Source organism: Rhinolophus sinicus, linkage group LG01, assembly GCF_036562045.2.
Source record: "Rhinolophus sinicus isolate RSC01 linkage group LG01, ASM3656204v1, whole genome shotgun sequence".
Taxonomy (NCBI): Eukaryota; Metazoa; Chordata; class Mammalia; order Chiroptera; family Rhinolophidae; genus Rhinolophus; species Rhinolophus sinicus.
In genome coordinates this window covers 160,643,501-160,669,960 of record NC_133751.1, presented here as the reverse complement: position 1 = coordinate 160,669,960, position 26,460 = coordinate 160,643,501, and the positions used below count along the sequence as shown (strand labels likewise).

General features: G+C 33.2%; 1 protein-coding gene across 6 annotated transcripts in view; it reads right to left on the bottom strand.

Moving 5' to 3' along the window:
- Positions 1-8,873: 8,873 nt before the first annotated feature.
- MTX2 (metaxin 2) overlaps positions 8,874-26,460 on the bottom strand; it is a 56,542-nt gene continuing 38,955 nt past the window's right edge. For 4 of the 6 annotated variants that reach the window (XM_074338399.1, XM_074338391.1, XM_019739340.2 and 1 more), the window contains 7 exons: positions 20,631-20,703; positions 17,212-17,288; positions 15,835-15,927; positions 15,291-15,329; positions 14,779-14,904; positions 13,594-13,670; positions 8,874-9,345 (listed from right to left, as the gene is read on the bottom strand). In XM_074338399.1, coding sequence (XP_074194500.1) covers positions 9,162-9,345; positions 13,594-13,670; positions 14,779-14,904; positions 15,291-15,329; positions 15,835-15,927; positions 17,212-17,288; positions 20,631-20,691 — 657 coding nt within the window. In that variant the 5' untranslated portion in view covers positions 20,692-20,703 and the 3' untranslated portion in view covers positions 8,874-9,161. Of the gene's footprint in view, positions 9,346-13,593; positions 13,671-14,778; positions 14,905-15,290; positions 15,330-15,834; positions 15,928-17,211; positions 17,289-20,630; positions 20,704-25,405; positions 25,580-26,460 lie in introns of all 6 variants that reach the window. The other 2 variants (XM_074338394.1, XM_074338388.1) reach the window with 2 other exon arrangements.

The following is a 26,460-nucleotide window of genomic DNA, read 5'->3' as shown; positions in this document are numbered from 1 at the left end:
AAATATTTTCTGATGTAATATTAAAATATAAGGTATTTCTTCATTTGTGTTGTTTGGTAGCAAAAAATGAAAAATGGTGTGACTTGCAACACAAATCTGTTCAGAGAGAGAGAGAGAAATGAAATAAACAGAAAAAAGGGTCTGAGCAAGCTAGTACTTTTTTTTCTTACAAGCTCCACTTTGTATTGGTAAGACCAGATAATGAGTAGCACTTTTTCTTTGTAACAATTCATTAATCAGAGAAATGATCCTTGCTCGTGTTTAGATGTTTTACTTAATTTGGTACCTCTGGCCTGCTGCCCCACTAGTGCCAAAATTATTATTTCTCACCCAGCAGGTGATAAATAACAACTTCAGTCGTGATTAATACTATGAATCCTTCAACCTGACTAATGCAAAAAAACTTGAGACCTACAGAACAAGTGGGTGATAATTGTTGTGAGAACTGTTGAAGCTCTGCTCAGCTTGTGAGAAAAGAAATCCACAGGAAATGAAGCGTTTGCTAGCAGTCCAGCTGATCCTAAGAGGCTTCATTAAGCCCATCTCCCGACATTCCGCCACTTGAATACCAGTGCTGGATTTTCTCCCTCCTAATACTAAGTTTGAAGTATCTTCAGAGACAAGAAACCACTAACTCATTTTGCTACATTTAAATATTTATTGAGTGGATGAATGAATAATAAATGAGAACACAGAGTTCTTACCCAAATACTAGTCATTGTTAATATGGGTCAGGTGAGAGCTACATACAGTTATCTCTGGTCATTTCTCTAATAATACAATTGTACACAATGTAGTTTTGCTAAAGCCCATAGCAAAATTAACATTCTCTGCTGGCAAAAAGAAAACTGTTACTAATGACCAGTAACTAAAGCCACATGGTGCCATCAACTTGATTATTATCACTTAGCACGAGATACCAAGGTAATATACCAGTAGTCCTCAGTTAGGCAGATGGTAGGGGAAATATGTATTGTTTGAAGAGCTTCCCAGGATATTCCTTGCCTCCAAATTTAGAAACTTCTTTAAATGGCACAATATATTTTAAGTCACAAGTCAATGGATTCATAATGATGGTCAACCACTTGAATATGATTTCAGACATATTGTTCAGCAGGCAAGTTGTTTTAATTTTTGGTTATTTTAATGCTTTAGGTGGAGGGATGCACTCTCCAGTTTAACATAGACCCCACTATTCCTATTGTCCTAATATCCCGTCTGTCTCTCTATTCATCACACACCTAGCTTCTGAATTAAGTTCGTGATCTCTGGCTATATGGAAAGGTGTCAAATAATATCAAGGGGGGGGGGGGAGTTAAGAAAATAGCTTGGATTGAGACATGCAGCTAAATATACCCAGAGATTTTCAAGAATCACAAATTATCTAAGCATCAGTTTCTTCAGTTAAAAACTATTTTACCTCTGCCCTTAATCTAAACAAGCAATGTCTGGCATGGGATCAAGATCACTTGAAAATTGCACAATGTTTAAGTGATAAAGAGTGGAAGAGGGGAGTGTAACCCAGCCTAGAGCTCAGGATAACTCTTAAGAATAGTCTTAACCAGGATTTGAAGTAAGGGGAGAAAGCAACAGAATGAAACAAAAACCTATTTCCTCATTAACCAGATATCTCATCATTCTTAATGAAAAGTGAAGAAAATTACCTTAAATTGAAATTCTAGACTATGGACGTAGCATTGATTTACTCTTTAAATTAAGAGGAAATAAAAAACTTAATGACAAAAATATAAATTGAATTTGTAGTCAAAAAATCTCTCCTCAAAATCCAGTAACGCTGAAGAATAATCCCTATCTTACATAAATTTCTGAGAACAGAAAGTGTCACCCAATTCATTTCTTTAAATCAACTTTATTGAAGTATAATTTACATAGAATAAAATGCATTTTGATGAGTTTTGACAAATGTATACATCTTATAAACCATACCAAAATCCAAACAGAGAATTTTCCCATTCCCCCAAAGGGTTCCCTTGTGCCCGTCTGCGTTCAATCAAAACAAATCACCTCACCCCAGGCAACCATTGATCTTCTGTCATCATAGATTAACTTTGCCTAGTCTAGAACTTCATATATATGTACATAGAATATATATTTCACTTCTAGCCTCTTACCCTCAGCATATGTAATGGTTTTGAGATTCATCCAGGTTGTTGCAAGTAATAGTTTGTCCCTTTTATTATTGAACAGTATTCTGTTGTTTGAATATACCATAATTTATTCATCCTGTAGATGGACTTTTGGAATTTTTTCAAATTCCAGGCTGTTACAAATTAAGCTGATAAACATTAAGGTACAAACCTTTTTATGGACATGGTGTTATTCCTTTAGGGCAGATACTTAGAACCGGATTTACTCAGTCATGTAGTAAATGTGTATTTAAGAAAATTGCCAGTTTTCCAAACTGCTTACACCAATTTCTACTCCCACTAGCAATGTATGAGAATTCCAATCCTTTCACATCTTTGTCAACACATGGTAAAGTCAAACTTCAATTTTAACCATTTTAAAGGTGTGCAGTGGTATCTATTGTGGTTTGATTACATTTACTTGATGACTAATGACATTAAGCTTCTTTTTCATCTATTTATTAGCCATTTATATATTTTCTTTTGTATAATGTCTAAGTCTTTTGCTCACTTTTTAACCTGGATTGTTTGTCTTTTTATTAAGTTCTAAGAGTTTGTTATCTGTTCTTGATAATTTAATCAGATATATTATTGCAAATAATTTCTCCCAGTCTGTGGCAAGCCTTTTCATTTTCTAAAGTGTCACTTGGAAGAAGTGTTTTTAATTTTGATGAATTTTACAATATTTTCCTTTTTTGTAAGTGCTGTGTCCTATCAACAAAATCTTTGCCTACCCTAAAGTCACAAAGGGTTTTCCCAGTGTTTTCTTCTAGAAGTTTTAGTTTCAACTTTTACATTTAGGTCAATAATATATTTTGAGTTAGTTTCTTGTGATTTTTTTTCCATTTGATATCGACTTTGTTCCAGAACCATCTGTCTAAAATAATATCCATTTCCCCATTTGAATTATCTAGAATTTTATTGACTTTTATTAAGTCTGTTTCCTATGTCATTTTGGTTTATTTTCTCTGTTGTTTTTTCATTTTTTATTACATTGATTATCATTCTTTATGATTTTCTTCATAGTACTTATCTGGGGGTTAATTGCTCTTCTTTCTCTGGAGTCTAAAGATGGAAGCTGAGATAATTGATTGTAAGCTTTTTTTCCTTTTTGAATATGAACATTTAAAGCTGTACTTTTCCCTGTAGGCACTATTTAACTTAAATCCCACAAACTTGGGTATATTTTCATTATTCCTAAATTCAAAATATTTTCTAATCTCCTTTACCCTGGGTGTTTTTGAAGTGTGTTGTTTAATTTCCAAATATTAGGGGATTATCCACGGCCTAAATCCACTCAATAATTATTTGTTGAGCACCTACCATATGCTCAACAAGTAAAGAAACTCCCAGAGATAAGGGGCTGGGAAATAGCAGGTACTTATTCAGACTACTTACTTTACACAATCCTTGACAAATTCAAGGTGTTTACTGAATGAATGAAAATAAGCACTCTGGGGGATGTAAACATAAAAGTTTGATTAGAACTTAACTCTGAAGAGTATTAGTCTAGTGATAAAATAAAAATATGATACCAAGAAATAAAGACTACATGGGTATTCAAGAACTTGACAAATTAATGCTTCTTGAGCTGTCCAGTGAAAAATTCAGCACTTCTAAATTCTCCAAGGAAACAGATAATGGATACCTAATCTGTTATTGCATTTGGTTGGAAAAAACATTTAACATTATATAACCAAATGACTGCCAATGCATGATACAGTGGCTCTACCTTGTATGAGTAATGTTAAATTATTATTCACAATATTATGGCCTTATATACAGAAATACTACATCATAGATTGTTCACTAATTTTCCAGTCCTTTCACACCTATCAAAAGCAAAAGCAAATGGCAAGCTGAGGATAAATATCCACAAAACCTCTGAAAACAATGGGTTAATTTATCTATGATACAAACATCACACATAAATCAGTAAGGAAAAAAAACAATCCAATTAGCAATGGACAAAAACAGAGATTACTAATAACCAATAAAGTTGAAAATATGTTTAACCTCACTTATATAGAGACATAAAATCAAAAAGTAATAAGATACTACTTTTCACTTAGAATAGCAAATATTTAAATGTTTCATAGTGAAAGTTTCATAAGACTATAAATTTATATAAAATTTAAGTTATGTGGCCTTGAAGAAATCTCTTAATCTCTCTGTGCCTCCTTAGTTTTGTCATCTCTAAAACAGGGATATTATATCATAGGATTGTTATAAATTATTTAATATATGTAAAGAACTTAGAACAATGTCTCATACACTGCAAGCATTATATGTCTTTAGGACTTTAGATTAGGCAGACTTCTTCACTATAACAACAAAAGCATAATCCATAAAATACTTGATAAACTAGACTCAATCAAAATTAAACATTTCTGCTCTTCCAAAGATACCACTGAGAAAATGAAAAGACAAGCCATAAACTGTGAGTAAAGTAGTATAATTACAATGTAATACATAGATGATTATAGAAATGAAACCCATATAATGTTACTAACCAATGTCACCCCAATAAATTTAATTTTTAAAAAAGTAGTCTATATTATTTGAAAATAGGCTCTGATTAAAGGTATATATTGTAAAGTCTGGCCAACTACTATAAAAAATGATTAAAGGTATAAAAAATAAGCCAATAGTAGAGATAAAATTGCTTCAATAAAAAACCTCAATCCAAAAGAAGGAAGAAAGAGATAAAAGAAATTGGAACAAGTAGAATAGAAAATATCTGGTAAAATATTTTAATCTACCTCTATCAAAAATTACATTAAATGTAAATACCCTAAACACACCAATTAAAAGAAATTGTCTGATCCAATTCTAAGCTGTTTATAAGAAAAATATTTTAAATAAAAGGGTGTAAGTAGTCTAAAAGTAAAATGATAAAAATATATAGACTTTGCAGGGGGCTGGGTGGCTCAGTTGGTTAGAGCATGAGCTCTGAACAACAGGGTTGCCAGTCTGATTCCCACATGGTGCAGCGAGCTGCACCCTCCACAACTAGAGTGAAGACAACAAGCTGCCACTGAGCTTCCGGAGGGGCGGCCGATGGCTCAGTTGGTTAGAGCACGAGCTTGCCCTTTCAATTCCCGCATGGGATGGTGGGCTGTGCCCCCATGAAAATGGCGACTGGACTTGGAGCTGAGCTGCGCCCTCCACAACTAGATTGAAGGACAACGACTTGGAACTGATGAGCCCTGGAAAAACACACTGTTCCCCAATGGAAAAAAAAAAAAAGCAATGAAAAGATAAAATATTTTTAAATATTTAAATACACACACACACACACACACACACACACGGCCTTCCAAACATTAAATAAAACGAGTAGCTATATCAGATAAATAAATAACTAAATTAGTATCAGCTAAATAATTTCAGAGCAAGAAACATTACCAGGGATAAAGAAGAATATCAATAAAGGGATCAATTTTCCAAGAAATAATAATCCTAAATATATATACACCTAACAAGAAATCTTCAAAATGCATTAAGTAAATTGATAGAAATGAAAGAAGGATAAAAGCCACAATTCAACAGTCCTTTCTCAGTAATGTAGAACAAGTAGGTAGAAAATTAATAGGGACATCAAAGACCTAAACACCACAATCAACCAATTAGACCAACTTAACATTTATAGAATACTCTAATAACAGCAAAATACACACTTTTCAAATGCAAATGGAATATTCACCAAGATAAACCATATTCTAGACCATAATGCAAACTTGAACAAATCTGAAAGAACTGAAATATACAGTATGTTCTAGAAACAGAAGAGAATTAAATTAGAAATCAATAGAATGGTATCTGGGAAATCCTCAAATATTTTCAAATTTAAAAGTACACTTACAAAATAACCCATGGATCAAAGAAATCACATGGGAATTAGGAAATAATTTGAATTCCAGGAAAAGTTTCAAAATCGCCTTGAAGCGTGAACTAGGCACTGGAATCTGTGCATAGCTTCCCAAGGGGAGTACTTCGAAGGTGACCATAGTGATATTCAGCAGAGGTATGTAGCACTTTTTCTAGGATGAATTCACGAATTTAATTGTCAGACCATGTTTATCAGCCCAGACATAATCAAACGTTTACAATATTTTTAAATTTAAGACTCAGTAAAATTTATAAATGATAGGAAGCAACTGGTTGTAATACTTTAAAAAAATTAAAATTAAAATTAAGTTCAAAAAGTTGTATCTTAAATTTACTTTAGAAATGTAGTAACTTGAACTGTCTCAATGTACAGCTACATTTTACCCATTCTCATTAAATGAAATCATAGATAACAGTAAGAAAAATACTAACTCATCTGGTCATCAAAAATGTACCAAAACAAATTATTAACGCATCTCTCAGATCGACAGTTTCTACTTTTTCTGGATTTAGGTTACCTAATGAATTAATACAATATCTATTCATCCAATATTCAACTCAATTAAGAAGTAGCAAAAGGGTTTCATAGAAGATAGTTATGCACATCATTCAAAAGTCATGAAATGACACTATAGACTGTACCTGTCTTGATTTCCTTTCTCACTACTTATGATTTTAATTTAAATAAGGGATCATGCTATTTATATTAAAATTCAGCATACATGTTAAGTATTTTGGCAGCAAGTACTTTGGCAGCAAAATAACATTTAATTCTTTGGTCAGCAAACTGGCTTTTCAGTGAAAATTTTTAGCTACTGTGACTTGGCTTTATGGACTCAAATTTAAAAGATAAAAGAAAGTAACTGAATCACCATAAGACATCAAGGTTTCTACCATGTTTCCCCGAAAATAAAACCTAGCCGGACCATCGCTCTAATGCATCTTTTGGAGCAAAAATTAATATAAGACCTGGTGTTTTATATTATATATTATAACAAGGTCTTCTATTAATTTTTTTCTCCAAAAGACGCAGTAGACCTGATGGTCTGGCTAGGTCTTATTTTCGGGGAAACACGGTATTTTCTGATGTATTGTTTTGATGTATTGTTTTGATGATCATTTACTCAACACTAGAGAGCAACTGGGCTGGAGAGTGATCGTAGACAGTAGTCTTAAATAAGAGTAAATATCTCGACTTGATATAAAGTTCCTCGTATTAAGGTAAGAATATAGCCTGTTGTAATGATTAAGATTAAAATATCACAGCCCATGTTGCTGTAATATCTTCATGTCCAAAAATACTCAAAGAAAAGTCTAGATTGTATATACTGAGGTACAAATGGTACTAGTTCAATTAAATGAACCTTAGGGTAATATATATTTTTAAAAGCATCACTAAATACAAAACAATATTTAAAAATATATACCAAAAAAAACTCATCTTAAAAATTGTGCAAAAACACAGGTAACTTGGGATTTTTTATTTTAATAATAATACACATTACAAAATTAGTTCAGTATACCCCTTATATGGTATAAATCTACAGTTTTAAAGAAAAGTGCTGTGTTCCTTAAAAACTGAACAGATGCCAGACACCTGGGTTTGAATTCCAACTCAATTTACTAACCCCATGAGCCTAGGCAAGGTATTACCCTTTCCTTTTTCTTTTGTATTAGTTTCAAGTATTATCCTTTCACTGTCTCCATTTCCTCTTCTGTGAACTGGGGACAATCGTCACAGTATTTTTATAAGGATTAAATGAGTTTAAATGCCTGGTACATAAAAAGAAAACATAGGGGCCGGCCCAGTGGCTCAGGCGGTTAGAGCTCCAAGCTCCTAACTCCGAAGGCTGCCAGTTCAATTCCCATATGGGCCAGTGGGCTCTCAACCACAAGGTTGCCAATTCAATTCCTTGAGTCCCGCAAGGGATGGTGGGCAGCGCCCCCTGCAACTAAAATTGAACACGGTACCTTGAGCTGAGCTGCCACTGAACTCCGGATAGCTCAGTTGGTTGGAGTGCATCCTCTCAACCACAAGGTTGCCAGTTTGACTCCCACAAGGGATGGTGGGCTGCGCCCCCTGCAACGAGCAATGGCAACTGGACCTGGAGCTGAGCTGCGCCCTCCACAACTAAGACTGAAAGGACAACAACTTAAAGCTGAACAGCACCCTCCACAGCTAAGATTGAAAGGACAACAACTTGACTTGGAAAAAAGGCCTGGAAGTACACGCTGTTCCCCAATAAAGTCCTGTACCCCTTCCCCAATAAAAATCTTTAAAAAAAAAAAAAAGGAAAACGTAAAAGTACATTATTCTAGACATTTTCAAGAAATGATTTTTACATCTGACTCTTTAGAGAATAAAGAGTCAGATGTAAAAATAAAATATATAAAATATTAGAAAATTTGAAAGGGACACAACATATAATCCTTAGTGCTTCCATATAAATGCTGGTTGATACTTCTGTGAAAACCATCCTACCTTCCCCACAAAAGGAATAAAACAGCATTATTAAAACATTCTTGTCTCAATAAGGTCCTTAAAACAATTCCTTTATCAAATGTAAATTATACCTGCTCTGATGAAATGTTTTTAAATTCAATTAAGTTTAGATATGAAGAAATGTTTTTAAATAGTAATCTGTTCCAAGATTTGATCGTCACATTTTCTAAAAGCATACTTGTGAAGAACATCTTTCCTATGACCAGGTTTACCATGTATCTAGCAAAGTAATCTTGGGAATACGGAACACAAATTACTTGCCTTAGAAAAGATACTCTATGTATGATGCTCAGAGAGAGGCTTTCAGAAAAATCAAGTAAATACACCAGCCATACAGTTGTATAAGGTTTATTTTTATGTGCATACACGTTTCAACAAAACAAAATTTTTCAGATATAGAGTACAGCATATCTAATGAAGTCATTCAGAATTATTTTAATGTGTACACAAATAACAGTATAAAGTACATGTATAGGATACATTAATTATATAATTTGTTTTGAGGTTTCAAAAAGCAGTGTTTTGGTTTTAAAATTCTGATACCATTATCATATCATTCAAGTAACATATATTTCAAAAGTTAAATTTTGTTCACTAATAACTAAATTAACACATAATTCTTAAGACAATCTGATGGATAAGCTGCCTTTACCACGATCTTCAAAATAGTGCTGTTCAATTCTTCTACAGAAAGCAAGGAGGTTGCTATAGTTTTTCACCTTCTCAGAAAGTTCATCATTGGTCAACTGTGTGGTAAGAATGGTATACAGATGGCCAAATACCAGTGCATCTAGTTCAGTGGGCCTGAAACAAAAGTAAAAATGACAATAACACAGATAGCATTTAATTTGTATGGTAGGATATATACAATTTAAAAAAAAACATTTTATTCATCTATTTAAAAGAAAAAGGTCACAGAAAAAAAAACAAATCCTACCCCAATTTGATAACAGAATTTATTCTGTTTTAACTTGGAGTTTGTTATAAGACATGAAAAAAAAGATCTTTAAAACTATGATTTCCTAGTTGTGTGACTTGTTTATTGAAGTAGTATTATTTAAATGTGTTAAAATAATATTGGTTTAATTGATTGTATTCATTTTACTCATTAATTTATTCACTAAGTAAATAAGCAGGTCTCCAGTGTGCCAGGAACTATGTCAGATACTAGAGATCTCAAAACAAGAAATATCTTCTAAGACATGGACACAAAACAAATTACCAAAACACAATTTACTAAGTGCTTTAATAGATGTACAAATAAAATGCTGTCAAAGCTCAGAGGATTTCACTGTGGTGCTGGCACAACAAAATGAGACCTGATTACCCAGTCATATATTACCAGCATGATTTCATTTTAATTTTACCACTTTTAAAGTAACTTAGCTTTCTGAAGGAGACATAATCATAAAGATACCTTCAACAAAAATTTTTCTAAGGTTTTTTTCCCTTTAATTATGTATTACTAACAAAAAAATTAAATTTATCTACCTCACCTCTAATGGACTATAAATGATGCATCACCAATGCATATTATATTAAAATAATTACTAGCACAATATTCCTAAAAATGTTCACTAAGTTTTCTTTCCCATCACACTGCTAACCTGTCATGTCTTCAGACTACTAGAAATAATCTACTAGAAATCATACTACTAGAAATATCCTTTCTTTATATACCAGTCACCAACCTTCAGGATGGTCCTTCAAGTTTGTAAATCAAGCCCCTTGCCATCAACCTTTTCTATATTTTTCCTTTGGGTATTTTTGAGCAATTTCCCCTTAATTTTCTTAACTGGTGATTTCTTAATTAAATAAACCTCAACAAAATCCTATTCCTCCCTGACATTTTTCAAATTAAAATTCCCAAATATAATTTTTGCACCATTTCTTCGGTACACTTCTCCATCAGTATATGAAGGTATATTTTCAAATTTTACCATCTACTTTATGGTTAATAGCAGTATTTTTTCTTTTTAAAATCTAACTCCTTTTCCAGTTTCTCATTCAACTTAACCTAGTTTTAACCAACATTTATTGAGCTTCTAGCTTGCACAGACCTACAAGGAGCTCATAAATGCTTTAAAAATATAACTTTTTCTATCCTGATTACATTTAGGAAAAAAATACATTATTTTTCTACTCTTTCTTCCCCTTTATTAAAAAAGTAGCATAAAACTATACTTTAAGAACAGTTTTAGTTTCTCATTCCCAGTCTACACTCAACCAGGTGAAGGGAACAAATGACGCAGCAATCTTTGTGTGGGTGTCTTAACGGGTATCACACATCAGCAAGACAGCACGTACATAACAGGTAGTACGCGTTTTGTTTTAGTTGCATTTCAGAAATATGATTTAAATAAATATTTAAAAGCTATCAACACTATATATTTTGAAGGATAAAAAGGCCATCAATGTTATTATCTACCTTGTATCATTTCTAATTTTTTTCAAATTCATTTTCCTTTTGCCTTTCCACCATTTAGCTTCTTTGTCTTCTTTTTTCCCTATTACTAATCTTCCTGCAAGATCTCCCTCCACTACCCTTTCCCTTTCCCTCATCAAGTAAAGTTATTAGGTTTCTTTCATGAGCCCTCTCAACATCCCCGTAGGTAAGCTATGAGAAAAGCTGACTCTAATTTAAGAGGGTAAGGGGAAGATACACAGGGAAATAAAGTAACCTGCCAAAGTTTGGTATATGTTAGAGCCAAGAATAGAATTCAGGGCCTCTGACTTGGAATCCAATACTACATATCTTGACTTAAGCCAGTGCCCTATTCACTAAGGTACAGTGTCTCCCAAAGTAATGATGCCTGCGACAGATAAAGAAATGAGAAAAATTTTGCCACAACCAAGTAAAAATACAATTTCTTTTTTCATAAATTTAGTTTACTTGCATGTTAACATTAATTAAACAACTGGGTCAAATTAAAACAAAAAACTAAATCTATTCTATTCATTAATCATAACTGTTAGGGAAAAATGTTTACCTAAGTCTCATATGAGGTAAAATTATTTCAAAAACCTACATCTTACTATCAATTAAACAGTTCCTCAATAGCAAACCTTTGGTTTCGCACCTGTTCTAAATTTTTAATTTTTCATTACAAGTTTAAATATAATTGTACCCTCATGAAGAAAAAAATATTTTGACATTTCTACTGAATCACGTGTCAAATGATACCTGATTACTAACTCTGATACTGAATTTAAGTGAGAAGAAAAATAAGTTAGATATATGCTCCTGGCCTCCCATAAAGACAGCTTGTGTAACAAAACTCCTAACACAGGATGATGCACTTCAAACAATAAAACACACCTCTCTGAGCTTTTCAACTCCTAAGAATTCCTAGATCAGAAAGAAAAGGAACTACATAATACTACTATTTGGATACGTTTCTTTTGTATTAGAGACAAAACAAATAGAATCTGCATAGCAAACACCACTAGAAATATGAGCATAGCTGTAGAAGCTTTCCCTAACAGGATTTCATGAGTTGGAGCTCTAAGACCTTTCTGCTTCAGAGATCAACAGACTCCAATTTTATTTTAATATCAGTTACATGTAGTATATATTAATATAACTTAAATATTTCCAACCTATCAAATAGTCATTTTTGCTACAAATATTAATATATCTACCGAAAGATGTATGATATGGCTATAGAAGATGAATGCCAATGAAGAAAGAATAAATAATAGCAAATAAAGCTATCAACCTAAAAAATAAAAAGCAAGAAAATTTTATTAAAAAGCCAAGAAAAGGTTAGAACTTCTAAGCAAATCACTGAGATTAAAATGCTAATTTAAACCCATCTTAAACTGGATCACAGGATAGCTGACTCTGATACACTAAAATTATAACTTTAAAAAAAAAAGAAAATCCATTCTTTATATTAGATTTTCTTTTCCAAATTACAAAAAAAATTCTGTCTTAATGAAATATGAATTACTCAACTTACTTATATAAATATTTAATCTATATCCTTCATATTCATTTCTGGGCTTTACAAATAATGTCACCAACTTTTAAAAGATAAGTTCATAATAGTGCTGTCTATCCAACAATATTTTTTATTGTTTAGTTTTATTCACTTTTCTAGTCCCCAGGGTATCACCCTATACAGACAAGTATTTTAACAGTACTTTGCAAGTTTAGAATTTTGTTAATTAAAATGTCATAGTTCCAAACAAATGAGAAACAAAAACTCAGACACAGACAATAGTTTAGTGGTTACCAGAGGTTAAGGAGGGAGGGAGGTGGTAGATGAGGGTAAAGGGGATCAAATATATGGTGATGGAAGGAGAACTGACTCTGGGTGGTGAACACACAATGGGATTTATAGATGATGTATTACAGAATTATACACCTGAAACCTATGTAACTTTACTAACTATTGTCACCACAATAAACTTTAATTAAAAAAAAGAAACGGAAAAAGAAAGCAACAAAATGTCATAGTTCCATACATAACACCTTGAACTACCTCTAGTAGAATCTCTATCATATCACACACTAATGACTGGTTTACCTATCTTAGAAATTTTATTTTATTTTATTGGGGAACAGTGTGTTTCTCCAGGGCCTATCAGCTCCATCATTATCCTTCAATCTAGTTATGGAGGGTGCAGCTCAGCTCCACGTCCAGTCGCCGTTAACTGAGCCATGTGGCCACCCCTCTGGAAGCTCAGCAAGAGCTCGTTGCCTTCAATCTAGTTGTGGAGGGCACAGCTCACTGGCCCATGTGGGAATCGAACCAGCAATCCCGTTGTTAAGAGCTCACGCTCTAACCAACTGAGCCACCGGCCACCGATCTTAGAAATTCTTAATGGCAAGAACCCGTTTGAGAAATCTCAGTCTCCCAGAGCCTACCGTAGCACGATGCCTGACTCCCATGAAGTGCTAATTAAATGTCTAATGAAGGCAAAATAAATTTAAGTATATAATCTTTTCATAAATATTTCTCGATAAAACAATTCCTCTATGATAAAATAATTTTGTAATCTAACAGTACAGAAAAAAACTAAGTAAAAAAAAAAAAATTTTCTTACTGCTTATTGAAGAAATATGGTTGTGTTCCCAGTCTTTGAGAAAGAGCTTGACAGCACTGGTCTACATCTTCTAAGACCTAATACAGGCAATAGACCCCAAAGGAAAATATTTAAATAAGCAAAACAGTAAAATGTGTCTAAAACAATTTACTTCACTGTTTATAACAAATATATAAATTCAGGTAACCTTTTATAATACATTTAAATCAGACTATAGATCACATATAGAACATTAAGTAATGCTTTCTATATAAAAAAATAGGAAGAAAATTTGAGAGCTAATTTCCTTTCAATGCAAGTACAATTAAGTTACTTATAAGGATTACTTTTCAAGAAAGACTTAATCTCAACACTGCACTCCCTACAAAAATGTTTTCCTAAATCTATATATTCAAATTATTTGACATATATAAAATAACCTGCTTTATAAAGATGACCCTGATGACTCACCATAAATAAAAGCATTTGAGTTGTTTTTCCACTAGTGGAGATGGATTTTATTTACTGCATCACTATTCATTTTCCGAATCCCCCTTGCAGCCAATGGCACACATTAGTGAGTTGGCTGGCTAGGACCAAGGGTAGCCTTGGAAGAGAGACATTAAATTGTCTAAGGATGTTCAAACTCATGACCTTGACAAGATTTGTATTTTTTAATCTTGCTACTTCAGTAAATTTAAGAGCAAAAACACAAACAAAAAAAGATATATTAAGTACTGTACTTAACTTCTATTTTAAGCCCTGATAACGCAGATTGATATTTACTTGCAAAAAAGATGCCCACAATGTATTGCTGAATGGGAAAAAAATCAGCTTATAGAGTGGCAGGTATGATTCCATTTAAGGAAAATGTTATTAAGAGACATCGAGAAAAATGCTCTCAAAATAGTTAACTGCGACAATTTCAAGATGGTAGAATTTCAGGCAATTTTTCTTTCCTTTTTGAACTTTTCTGTATTATTTAATTTGTTTTATAATAAGCACATGTGATGTTTATAAAACAAAACTATTTCATGTCAGAGAAAATAAAAGGAAATGTTTTGTTAATTTTTTATTATGTTGGGATTTCTTAAAATCCCAGCTATGAATACAAAGGACTATCAATACAAAAAAAATGAATTTCTTAATGCTTTAAAGGCTTTTCTTAAATGCACTGAGGGTTTTGTAAACTTCGATCAGACTGACCTGGTCCAGAGTCTTGTTACCCCATCCAATAGCTTTCATCTTACGTTTGACTTCCCACTGTTTCTGATAGGCCAAAATATGATTCAGAGGCCAAGGGTAAGGAGATCCATACCTAGCATGAGTGATCTAAAGCAAAAAAGATTGTTAAAAACGTGATTCTTTCTGAAAACAAAGCGTCTTTTTACAAATAGAATTCTAGGGGAAATATATGTTCAGAGAACACAAGTAGAACAATCTGGAAAAAATACACAGCTTGCAATCTAAAAAATTAAAATTTTAAAACATTCTCTTTAAAAATATATAAACTTTTATGTACTTTGCAACCAGTTATATCAAACAATGACACATAGCTTCCCTAAAATGTATGTGCAAGCAAAATTAAAGTAAGTGAAAAACTATATCACTAATGGTATAAACCACCATGTTTCATTTATGAGCAGGGACTTATGATTCTGAGCAAAAGTGTTTTCTCATTAAACTTTAATTAAGATGAATGCTGCAGAACCACTCACCTCCCCTACTGTAGCTTCATCACACCACTGAAGATACAACTAGGAACAAAAGAACAGTCACTGAAACTTTAGAATACCAAAGAGAAAATGGATGAAAATAAAGTTATTTCTTGCCATGGTAATTTTTTATAAGCCAATTTTATAAAAGTCACATATGTGAGGGTTGTTTTTTTTCTTTGCTAATGTTGCTATACATAATAATTAAATGTAATGGCAGTATTTAAGAAAAATATTTCTTATTCACATAGTACATTTCTAAATACCATTAAAGTGTTTTATAGATATTATTTAAGTAAACTTCACAAGGCCAAAGTAAAATAATAAGTTAGCAAGAATCACTCCTTTTTACATACAGAAAAATTAGAATTGAAAATGTCAGGCAACTTGTTCAAAGATAATGATCAAATAATTTGGGTAAGCATCCTCACCCTAGAATTACTTGACTATTTTCCTATTTCTCAATAACTTTAAAATAACCCATAAGAAAGATGATCTTTTATGAGAGAAAAAGCTTATTTTCAAGGCCTATTATTTTCTATCATACCTCTGCAGTTAACAGCATATTGTTGACTAATTCCATGTAGGCTTTCATTTCTGCTTTTTGGACTTCATCCAGCCCATCACTGAGAGAATGGCCCTAAAGGGAATTTAAAAAAATTTAAGAGCATCATATTAAATATACAAAAACTTTCAGTTATCTTACTACCAAGTAATATAACATCAATCTTTTTACTGCAAATGTCCAATGGACTGATTTCCAAAATGCCTAAAACATAATTATTTTATATGAAAAAATAATATCGCTACAAACTATTAATAAGCAGTATTTATTTGTCATTATAAAAATGTATCTTTCAATGGATAAAATTATATTATCAATTATTTCACCAAAGAACAACATACGAATGGTCAGTAAACCTTGTTATTTTAAGAAACTAATCTTATTAGTAATAAAATAAATGCCAAAAGATACGTATGTTGCTTATACAGTGGTCAAAGATGAAAAAAATGTTAGTAAAGGTATAGGGAAATAGACACTAATTTTTAAATTCTAATATGCTATAGGAATGAATGGATGCATAAAATAATATAACCGTTAGTTCAATCTGGCAATGTGTTTTAAGATTTTAAAAATGCATACCCTATAACAACGTAATATCACTCTTAGGAATTTATCCTAAGGAGATAATCTGACAAGTGTACAAAGGTATATGTACAAGAATATTTATCTTAGCACTCCATAACAGCAAAAAATTGGCAACAACTTAAGTGTGCATCAGTAAAGACTTAAGTAAATAAATTATAATACATCCATATAACAGAATATTATACGAGACTTTAAAAGGACAATGCATACATAAACACTTGTATATGTATGTATGTATAGTCATTAACATGGAATGATTTCCAAACACAGTGATGATTTTAAAAGGCGAGCTGCAAAATAACTAATAATAGTATAGGCCATATTTTTCAATATATGCAAAAGGAAAAGTCTGGAAGTATGTTCCCAAAAATGTTAATGGAGGTTGTCCTTCGATAACTATTAAAATTTAAATGAATAATTCAAATGGATAAATTAATACATTCAACTTTTAAACATATCATATCTCTCTTCTCAAATGTTCACTTGATATTTTACATTAATAACAACTTAACAGTTTTTATTTATGACCAGAATTCTTATAAGCATCAAGTCAGAAAATTATGTGTTATTGTGGAAAGATCTAATTACCTCTTTTACATTGATTTACATTATGAGAAAAAAACTTACATTTAAAAAATATTTCTCCAGTAGTTTATATTGGTATTTTATAAAACTAGATTACAATCAATGTAAATCTTAAGACATGCTAAAGAATGATGAATGACATATTTAAGAATAACTGTGATCAAATGCATTTAGTATCTTTTTTATTACCTTAGCTTTAACGAATTGGACTATTGGACCAAGTTCTGATACTACTTGATTTCCTACATGAATAAAAGGTACTTTACCTGTTGAGGGGAAAAAAAAAATGTGTGAAAATACTTTCAGTAAATTAAAGTTTGTGCTAATAAAAAAGGAAATTAACACAAAACTAGGATATGCTTTATTAATACAAAATTTCATAACACTATACCTTTTGAAAATTATAGTTAAATGTATATGTTAAATTCTATAAATTTTTAAACACTGATTACTGATTTTAAAAAAGAAAAAGGCGATTCGTTTCTAGAGTTCTCACTTGTATATAATAACAGATCATAATATTCCCTTTTCAGAGCTAACACTAGTAAAATCACTATATAACAGTTAATACTCAAACTCAAAAATTCAAATTACACAAACCAAGCCCAGACATTGGTTCATGGTTCAAAGAAATTTAACTAGGCTTTCTCTTCAGAGTACAATGAGTCAATCTGTACTTTACACTACATTAAAGGAGACCTTTACATCTTCTACTTTTAAGTTGCAGATACCCATTAAAGTCAATATTTTAAGTACATATTGGTGGATTAATACATGTCTGACTCAAAAATATCAGGAATTAAGAGAATTAGCAATCTTTGAAAGTATGTTAGTTTATGAATTATAATAGAAAGTATGATCCCAACACATGTGGGGAGAAAACAAACCAAGTAGGATGCTTATAAAAACTAGTTTCTCTAAATAAATGCCACATTAAAAAAGTAATTATTTCATATAAAAATAGTTGATGAGATCATCAGAGATAATGAAAACAAAACAGTCTCCAAATAACAATAAAGTTTACCCCAAAACCTAAAGGATGAAAACTTGCTGTCAGACCTAGTTCAAACAGAGTTCACACTAACAGCAGGCTTCTTCATGGTCCTTTTCAATAGATTCACTCCTCTGCGGCTCAGTCAGCCTGAGGGTAATGGATGAGGTGCACAGCACCAACAAAAGCTTCATCTGCATCCATAGGCTAACACATTACAAAGGAAAGGCAGGCCTTTTGGAACACAACCACTCAATAGATGTATTTAGAAGACATTTCCATGTTACCAATATAGAAACACTGAATTCTGTATTCCTTTCTTCTACTACTTTATAAATCTTGCAAAAAAGAATTTCTTATCTGGGTCGTTAGGTCATATTGTTTTTAACTTGGGATAAAATCCTTGTAACTACAATACTGATAGAAATAGTGCAGGTCTTCTGAGACAAAATGATCTGAGAATGAAAACTAGTTGTGAATGAATGCCCAGACCGAAGGGTATTTCTGGGGTGTAACATTTTTGAGAGCAGAGTATACTATATTTCTCATTTTCAATAACCAGTTTGGAGTTCTTGGAAGGAAGAGATTTCGTTTTATTTCTTTTCTTAAAAATACTTTGAGCACTGTAGAGTCTGAAACAGGGAAGCAGTTTGGGTAGTCTGAGTACTTAAATATCTCTAAATATAAATAGATATAGAAAAATCAAGGCAACAAATTAAAAGTGAATAATGTTTTCTGTCACTTGCCTGACTCAGAGTGGACCTAATGTTATATCCTTATTATGGCAGGTATCAGGCAAAAGCAAAGAAAGACAGTTATTCTCTCGCACCAACCAAAGGTTATAAAAGAGAACTGAGGGCACTGTTTCTCACTTCAGGCAGAATAATCATTTTTAGAACTTTTATTTCCAAAGAAAGCAAGAAGATTTTGCCAAGCAAGTACGCATATTCTGAGACTATTCGAAAGGACCTTGGATGTCATCCAATCCAACCATCTCATATTACAGATGAAGTCATGGGGACTCCAAGAAGAGAAGTAAAATTTCCCAAAGAAATTGTTAATATGTGACAAAGTCACAGAAGAATTAGAGTAAAAGTTTCTTAAATGCTCTCTGTTTTAAAAATCTTCCAAAAGATCAAACAACCAAATAAAATGGAACACATTCCCCTGATCACCCTAAATAATATGATGAAAGAGAATACTAGAGATATGATGAAACTTAAATATCTTAATAGAAAGTATCATTTTCATCTACCTATAGGAGATTCCTATGAATGTATTATTGTATGGTACAATACAATAATATGGTAGGTATGTATTATTGTAGTCTATAATATTTATCTGTTTGTCTTTCATAGAGTCTATAAACAGTAGATAGATATCTACCTAGAGTATACTAAGTACAGTCATTTTAGGAAACATGGATATGACTTCTCTTCATTTGCCAAAGATATCAACTTCAGTATATGATTACTAACCTTTTTATATGTATATCTATACTCTTTTTGTATGACTACACAGAGGAAAAAGACAGAACCCAATATAATTCATTTCACCAGAATTGTGTAAAATTTATAAAACCTATATATAAAATTAACACAAAATGAGTCAATTAGTGGTCTTCAAGAATCTAAAATATGTCTATGTTTATAAATCTAGAAATTCTTTTATGGAAATGTTTTAAAATATACATTCATAAATCTATAAATGTTGATGTATTCATATAGAATTTTCAGCATGTTTGGAGAGGGTGTCTTCACAGCTTTTGACAATTATTACCACCCTTAAGGACTTAAGATGGAAAAAAACGTTTACCACAAGTTATTATAATGAAGAAATGGATAAATGCCTCCGTAAAAGCAAAGTAACACACTTATGACAATCAGTTATAGTCACTGAATTTATTCATAAAGGAATGATTTTGTGTTATTGCTCCAGCAAAACCATAGTTATAATAATCCATATCAATTCTATTTAACATTTATGTATTAGCTTTGTGGCACTGTATTTTTTATATTAAAAATTATCTGAACTGTATTTATTTAAAACTGCATTTTACTAATATATGATACACAGAAAAGCAATACTGATTTAAAAAATAGCAGAAAGGCTATAAACTTAATAAAAAGTATCCTAAAAACTGTTAAAGTAAAACAAAAAAAATTAGAAACCAAAAGCATTCAGAGATGACTTTAAGATCTATGACAAGTTAATTATTCCACAATCTCTCTTTCATCTTTATAATGGGAGAATATAATTTAGAGAAGTCTGTTTAATAACAAATAGATTCATTAATATTAAAATTTGTTTTCTGAGAAAACAGTCCTATGTAAGTAAGACTGGGGAAATCTGAGATTATGTGTTTTCTTAATATTTACTATTTAAAATATTCCCATAACTTTCCAGTAACCATCTCTGACCACAGAGCTGAAATGAACAATCATGACCACCCACGATGTCAAGTTTGCACTTGTTACTTTATAAAACCTGGGGAAATTCTTCAAAGGGAAAACCAAAAAATAGGCATTTTAAAATCTAGATATAAACTGAACTAGGACTGCAATTTTATCAATGAAGAATATTAACAAAGAAAAAAATTAGAAAGAAAAACACTTACCAGATGGAGACATATATTCTGCATTTGCCCTACAAACCACTTTGATAGGCAAATTACACATTTGCAAAAAAGCCTGTAAATCAAGAGAAGTATATAGTGAGCCTAGAGAAAGTATATGCATATTTGAACACAACTGTTTAAAAATTTCTTAATAGTGTATATAGGAACACTTTATTGGAAAGGAATCAATGAATTTAAAGTGAAAGAGCTGTATTCCAAACAAAAATAAAATGTTATTTCACTACTAAAAAAATCAATATGACTTAGACACCAGTAAATGTTTGAAACTTAAAGCATTTATATACATTTAAGGGAGGAAATGTAAATTACGCACATTTATTTTACTGTATTAGTTTATGTAAGTCAGCGATACTATATATTGCTTTAATTTTCTTTAAGAGATGAGTAAAGTCCAAATTTTGTAAGGTATTGCTTAACTCCACTACTCTTTACAGCATCATCATCTTTCTTGTCTTAGGGGAAAACTCTCAAAATGTTATTTCTGCTACTTCAAAGTTCTCTCCAATAATACTAAATATCCTAATGTAGATTTTATGCTAATTCACTTCTTAAAACCACAATTGTTTATTTTCACTTTGTTTATAGTAACAAAAAATAAGCAACTTAAATATCTAATAATAGGAAATGGGTAAATTATTTATGGTAAATTCCAACCATGGAATGCTATCCAATTTTTAAAAATCAAACTTTTAAAGAATTTTTTATGACAGGAAAATGTCCATATCACAATATTAAGTGAAAAAATACAAAACTGTATAGATTATATATATGAATTCATTTTTAAATGTTTTTAAGACATCAGTAAACACTTTGCCAAACCTATATGCCTTCTAACTGGTTCTCTCCACTATCTTCTGTAACACTCAAAGCTGACCTTGTTCTCTCTCCTATGACATGTAGGTTTCTTTTTCTCCACTCACTAAATTTCCCTGTCTTCTTTCTATAAAATTATTCAATTGGGGGAAGTCATAGGTTACAATGGCTCTAATTACCACATACAAACTAAAAAACAAACTTTTACCTCTTAAAACTGAGAGAACTACTATAAACAGCAGTCAAATGTCAGCTGAGATAAATTAATACATAACAAAACTATTACTTATTATATATTAAGATTATGAATAGAACAGCCTGCCCTACCCAATAAAGATTTCTCCTAAGATTGCCTATTATAATTCCTTCCTTAGTTCTACATTGGAAATCAGTCTTAAGACTCTTGTTACATAGTATGAATAATAAACAGTGATTATTATCTTGTACAAAGTACTCATTTTACCTAAAAGTGTGTCAATTCTCTTCTTCAAATCTGTCTTCCAGGAATGCTTCTCTAAAAAGAAACCCTACATGAGTCTGATCCCTCTCTACTTAAACACCCTCTGATTCCTGCATTGCTCTGATGTCCCCAAGTAAATGTAGTATCTTAGGAATAGGTTTTAATTTTTTGTAATTCTGCCCCAATCCTCATCGCCCTCATTTTTCCACAGCTAGCATGAGATGGTGCACTACTTACAATAAGCAGTCAATGTTTAGTGACTGAGCCAAACAAAGTTCCCAGAGTTTACTGTGACAGAGGCTGCTAGTCAACCCCCCACACAGTATGTTCTCCTCTTTCTCTACAGTGGTAGGACCCATGAATTTTATCTTCACACATGGCTGCCTGAAATAAGAACTTTATTTCCCAGGATCCCTTACAATTGGGTGTGGCCAATGTCTAAATTCTGGCCAATGGGACTTTAAAGTTCTGGGCAACTGCTGGGAAGTTTCTGTAAGAGGAACTTTTTCTCCTTCTTGCTGATTAGAAAGAATGTGAAAACAGTGACCACAGCCACAGAGGCCAAACTAAGCCATGAAGCAGATGCTCCGTGTTGGAGATGATAGAGCAACAAGAGCAGAGCAGCCTAATTAGGTCTTTGATAACCATGTAGTCAGCAAAGCCGGATTGCCCATACTTCTAAGAAAAAGAAATAAATTCCTATATTCTTAAGTCACTCATATTTTGGGGTTTTTGTCAGAGATAAAATTAACCCTAACTAATTCACCAACAATTACTGTTGCTAAGTTTAAGCACCGACTCACCCAACCAAAAGTTGACTTCTCTGTGTCTATGTAAGTGTACACTAACAGTCCTCTAAATACTATAACCAGCACTCCAGATTTATAGTGATAATAGTGAGCTTCTAGATTGACCTGTAAATATAGACAAGGATCGTGGTTCTCAAACTTCAGTTTGTCATGCATCAAAATCATGTGGAAGGCTTGTTAAAACAGTTTGCTAGGAAGGGGAAAATTAGATTAAATTTAAACAGCTCTTTCAAGAAGATGATGAAGGGATTAGAAAGGTCAACTCCGTTCTATTACATATATATCTATACTGGTGATACAGAAAAGTTGAGCTTGTTAAAACATAAATTTAAAAAAAAAAAAGTGGAAATAGGCTGAAATGACAAGAAATAGGTACAATACCTGACCAACAACTAACACACGAGAGTCATGAGAAGGTCAAAAGGAATGGAATAAGAGCACAGGTGGAGATCTGTTTTTGTCAGGAAATAGGACACTTTTTCCACTGTAATGCAAGGGGTGGTTGGCATCAGTGGCGATAACTGCAATTTAATAAGGGAGAAGGTCACGAAAATGAGGGCATGTTCACATTCTGTGAGAAACGGGAAAAACCAACTGCTGAGAACGAGGGACCAAGAGGGAATCGAGGCCCTCGGGAAAATAAACTGCTTAATATATCTTCTCAAAAGTCTGACTCATATCCAGTTGTTAGTTAGTAATAATACCATAAAAAATAGTAAATATGGTATACTGTATTTTGTAAAACTACATGCATAGTGGCAACTGTACGAATCAATATTTCAAAAAGCTGTATTTCACTAAGAAAGATTAAGCAAAATTGTAATTTCTGCAATCAACGCCATACTTCCAGTCCTGCTAATTTTTTCACTTCTTTACTAAAAATAACTGACTTAATTTTGTCCAATTTAACAACACTCAACTTACCACAGACCTCAACTGATTAGCATAATTCTGGTTAGCCAAAGATTAATTTCTTTTTAAATATACAAAAGTAAATTCCTTTTCTATACACCAACAATAAACAAATAGATTTAAAATTAAAAACAATACCATATACATTAACATCCCCCAAAAATGAAATACTTAGATATGAATCTAAGAAAATAGTACAAGGTCTATACGAAGACTACAAAACTGCAAAACTCTGATGAAAGATATTTGCAGAACTAAAAGAAAGAAGAACTAAATAAATGAAGAGATACTCCCTGTTCAATATTGTCAAGATGCTGGTTCACCCCACCTTGGTCTAGAGAATCAATGCAATCCCAATCAAAAACCCAGCCAGTTGCTTTATAGATATTGACCTACTGATTCTAAAGTTTATATAAAGAGGCAAAAGATCCAGAATAACCAACACAATACCGAAGGAGAAGAACAAAGTTGACGGACTGACACTACCCAACTTTAAGATTTACTATAAAGCTATCGTAATCAAAACACTGTGGTATTGGTAAAAGAACAGACAGATGGATGAAACAAAATAAAAAGCCCACAAATAGAACCCATGAATAACTAATTTGTCAGCTGATATAGCCAAAGATTAATTTCACAGCATTTACTATAATTACTTTTTATCTCTGATTCAAAAGAAATTTTCTGAATTAATCTGTAGTTCGCTAAGAAATCTGATGTTACAAACACAGTATTTTCATCCAGACTTTAAAAATGTGAAACAAAGCATACCATGACTGCCTTCAAGAATATAAAAACTCTAAAACCAAACCAGGTTTTGACTCAAACAGTATTTCTCCTCTCTCGTAGGATGGAAGAAAATCTCTGAGGTTCCAAAATAGTATTTTCACATTTCACATTAATTTTCAATCTCATATCAGCACCACAAATACTCTAAAACAGGCATGATACAACAACCAAAAATACATTTTACTTTCAATTCTTTCAAAGAAAAGCAATCTTTATGTTTTAATTCTTATGTAAATCCAAAACACCTGTCGTTCTAATTATAATAACGACACTTAGGATAACTCATCTAAGCCCTATCCCTCAGTTAAGCATGACACGGTAGGTGCTTTTTCAGACACACACACACACACACGTGCACACATGCACACAGAACATAATACCTCGCACCTGACTTGAGACCCTGAAATTTAATAAGCTTGATGTAATTTCAACACACTGAATAAATTCTTCTTTTTAAAGTGTTAATTCATCTTTAAGGTCTTCAAGAGGTTGAAAAACTAGAAAGTACTGAAATCTGCACTCTGACAACCAACAGGAGGTTCAGGGCCAATACATCTCCTATGTTAACATAAATTATCATCATCATTTTGCATGTTACTAAACTATGGAAAGTCAAAACAAAGAATTAAACCTAAAGTGGGGCCAAGTCTCTGAACTAAAACTAAAGAACCAAGAATCGAAGTGTTGGTGGAGTGCATTTCCCTTCAAGTTCACTGTACACACGGAATAGGCCCAACACCCAAAACTGTAATTTCTGGGTGGGCTTTCACCGTCTCGGGAAGACAGATACATTTAGGTTCTTTCCCCAGTCTACACTGACTCTCAATATTAAAATTTTGAAAAGAAAAAAAGAAAAAGCTTTTCTCGCTGCCCACCTCCCCAGCTCTACTGGGCAGTGGCAGTATGTCCCATTAAAGGCACTGTGCAGGCCCACAGCCCTGGGTGACTTTGGCTCATCCCTATGTTCTCACCCTGTTGGGGAGGCTGCCAGGCTGTAGGTCACACCTTCCTCTTCCTCCTGGTCCAGTGGCCACTGCAGGGACCAGCAAGCCAGCTCTGTCCCAGGGCTGAGAGAAGCCTGGTCCTTGGAACCAGGAAACAAAGCAGGGGCACAGATGCCCCAACTCTGCACAGGCCGCTGGGAGCTGTACACATGTGAGTTAAGATATTCAAGAAGTGAGCAGAGTGGGGAAGAAAAACAAGCAGAACGGTGCAGCGAGTTCAACAGCGAGTGGCATCTCTTCTTTTTAGGGCATTTTCAACAACATGAAGAATGCGCTACTGAGGAGCTTTACAGGCTCTGGGAGGGGGCCTGCTTGTGAGCACGGAGCCATGGGTTGGGGACAAGGGCTGCCCTCAGAGTCTGCTTTCCCAGGGGCCACATCTGGGCCCCCATGTCCTACAGTCTCTTTGTCCCCTCCAGGCTGCTGGCTACCAGCAAAGGTAAACCTTTGCAGCCCCGGGGGGGGGGGGGGGGGTTTGCTGAGATCAAGGCCGGTTGACTCTTTAGGATGGGATGGGACTGCCTATCTGCAGTCATGCCTGGGGGACCCCAAAATTCTGGGCAAGTAGGGCCGAGGGGGGTCATGCTGGCAGTGGACAACTTGGACTTGTGTCAGGGCCAAGGGGTGAAATGTGCCAACAGTGGAGGTGGGAGCCCACCTCTGCCCTCTGTACCTGTCTGTACACTAACTCCGTGGCATGAAGCATTTGTCACCAGCAGCAGGTGGCAAACACACAGTGCTTAATTGTACCATAAACTAGGTGAGTTTTCCAAAAGGAGCCCAACATGGTATCTTCCCATAGGCACCCTTGGCTTGCACCAGCCTTCCCTTTACTGGCCTCCCTACACATCGCTCAGCAGGTCCCTAGAAATACTTGTGGGGTTACAGGGCGGTCCCACTGATACTTATGAGATTTGCAGACTGACCTGAATTTTTGGGGTCCTAGAAAGGTCCCCATCAAAGTGACTATGCAGGCCTACGTGTTGTCTGGGCCAGCGGGCATTAACCCGTCCATATGCTGA